This window comes from Bison bison, unplaced genomic scaffold (genome assembly GCF_000754665.1).
Source record: "Bison bison bison isolate TAMUID 2011002044 unplaced genomic scaffold, Bison_UMD1.0 scf7180017861672, whole genome shotgun sequence".
In the NCBI taxonomy this organism is placed as follows: Eukaryota; Metazoa; Chordata; class Mammalia; order Artiodactyla; family Bovidae; genus Bison; species Bison bison.
In genome coordinates, this window is record NW_011492244.1 from 8,468 (window position 1) to 10,735 (window position 2,268).

Genomic DNA, 2,268 nt, shown 5'->3' on the forward strand with positions numbered 1-2,268 from the left:
TGAATGGAGATGTTAAATATCTTGATCGATGATTGAATAAATACAAACCTTAAAGACACAAACCAGAAACAAAGAATGTTTGCTTATTATGAACATAACTCTAATCTTAGAAATTTAGAAAAACCAAACGATTGTGGTTTCATAGATTTAAATGACTTGCCTTGCATTTTATCACCCTGGTTAGTAAGTTCAAATATCTCAAGTAGATAATGAAATAGTTCAAATGGGTAAGAAAGTAGGAGTGGTTCATTTACAAAGTGCATTACACGTGACCCATGTCCATCCCTAACCTTGTAGCTATTAATGAGTCTTATAACAATGACATACCTGGTTATGTGCTATTGAAGGAAAGTGTAGATTTTTTGAGTATGGCCTTCATGGTCTCCTTTATCATGCACAAAATTTGAGAAGTGAACTTTGTGATTTCTTTACCTACTGTCTCAGTTTTATAGGTAATATGATTATTTTATTATCAGTGTGATCTTTTACATGATTTAAAGAAGTAGAATTCTTGTCATAAAGTTTACTCTTATTCTCTGCAAGAGTTAAAATGAGGTAGTTACAACAAAATCATTATGTGTCTGTCAATCTTTTTAAGTAATTGTCTCCTCCCCCAAAATGAAATTTTTGATACTGCCTCCTTTAACAGTTGATACCACTGATATGTATAAAAATATACACATAGTATTTATATACTATATGCTTATCTGTTTTCATAGAAAATAACTTATTTACTTTTATGTCCCATGAACCAATTTTTGCCCTCAATAATTGTCTGTAATATAGTAATCTAAATATATCCAGAGATGTCAAAAAATTAAGCATGGTTTGTTGATGTGAGGGCCTCTGGAGGTAGGCAGGAGTACATAAAATGAACATGTAACACAGGGTGAGGGACTAGGTTGAAAATGACCTTGAGGTTAGAGTGGCAGATAGACAGACACTGGTTCTATAAGGATCTATTTATTCCACACCTTAAATTCATTCCACTGTGAATAACTATTTCAATTACTGATGTTTTAGGTACCACATAAAAATTACACTGAAAACAAAGGATTATAATTTCAAAGAATTGTAATGATTAAAGGAATTGAAAGTGACCAATTAATGATAATGATTTTTAGGAAAGATAAAAGCTTCAATTATGAAAAGAAATGTAAAAACACATTTGAAAATATGACTCTTTATGCAAAGGACCTCTCCTTCCTTTTGTTGTTAGTCACTCAGTCATGTCCAAGCAAGCATTTACGACCCAATGGACTATAGCCCACCAGGATCCTCTGTGCGTGGAATTCTCCAGGCAAGGTTACTACAGTGGGTTCCATTTCCTTTTTCATGGGCTCTTACCCAAGCAGGGATCAAACCTGTATCTTCCACATTGCAGGCAGATTCTTGAACAACTCGAGCCACCAGTGAAGCTGAAAGGAATTCTACTTTTAAAGTTAAATGTTGAAAACATTAATGCATGATTACTAGGTGATTTCTGCTTTTTAAAAACAGTTTTTATGTGGACCATTTCTGAAGACTTTACTGAATTTCCTATAATGTTTGCCAAGAGGCATGTGATATCTTAGATCCCTAACTGGGGATCAAACTTATCCCCTGCGTTGGAAGGTGAAATTTTAACCACTGGATTTCCAAGGATGTCCCTTGAATTATTTCTTTATGCCATAAGTATTTACAAGTTTGAGAGGAGTAGGCATCTGATGAAATGATGTGAACAATGGAAAAACGATGAAAGATAAATTCGTTTTTATTTCCTTTATGTTAGATCTCACTGGAAGCTGAGCAAACACAATGTTAAAGGAAAACTATACAGAGGTGACCGAGTTCATCCTCCTGGGACTGACAGATCGAGCTGACTTGCAGCCTGTCTTTATTGCGGTCTTCCTAGTCATCTACCTGATCACAGTCATCGGCAATGTAAGCATGATTTTGTTAATCAGAACTGACTCAAAGCTTCAGACCCCAATGTACTTCTTCCTCAGCCACCTCTCCTTTGTAGATCTCTGTTACGCCACCACTGTCACTCCTCAGATGCTGGTTCATTTCCTATGCAAGAGGAAAACCATTTCCTTCCTTGGCTGCTTTATACAGTTCCACTTTTTCATTGCCTTGGTGATTGCAGATTATTATATGCTCACAGTGATGGCTTACGATCGCTATGTGGCCATCTGCAAACCATTGTTATATGGCAGCAAGATGTCCCGAGGTGTCTGCCTTTCTCTTGTTGCTGCTCCTTATTCTTACGGCTTTGCAATTGGTCTT

General features: G+C 36.0%; 1 protein-coding gene across 1 annotated transcript in view; it reads left to right on the forward strand.

Annotated features, from left to right (window-relative positions):
- The first annotated feature begins 1,797 nt into the window (after window positions 1-1,797).
- LOC104983132 (olfactory receptor 1030-like) overlaps window positions 1,798-2,268 on the forward strand; it is a 972-nt gene continuing 501 nt past the window's right edge. Inside the window, 1 exon segment of the mRNA XM_010832606.1 lies at window positions 1,798-2,263. Coding sequence (XP_010830908.1) covers window positions 1,798-2,263 — 466 coding nt within the window.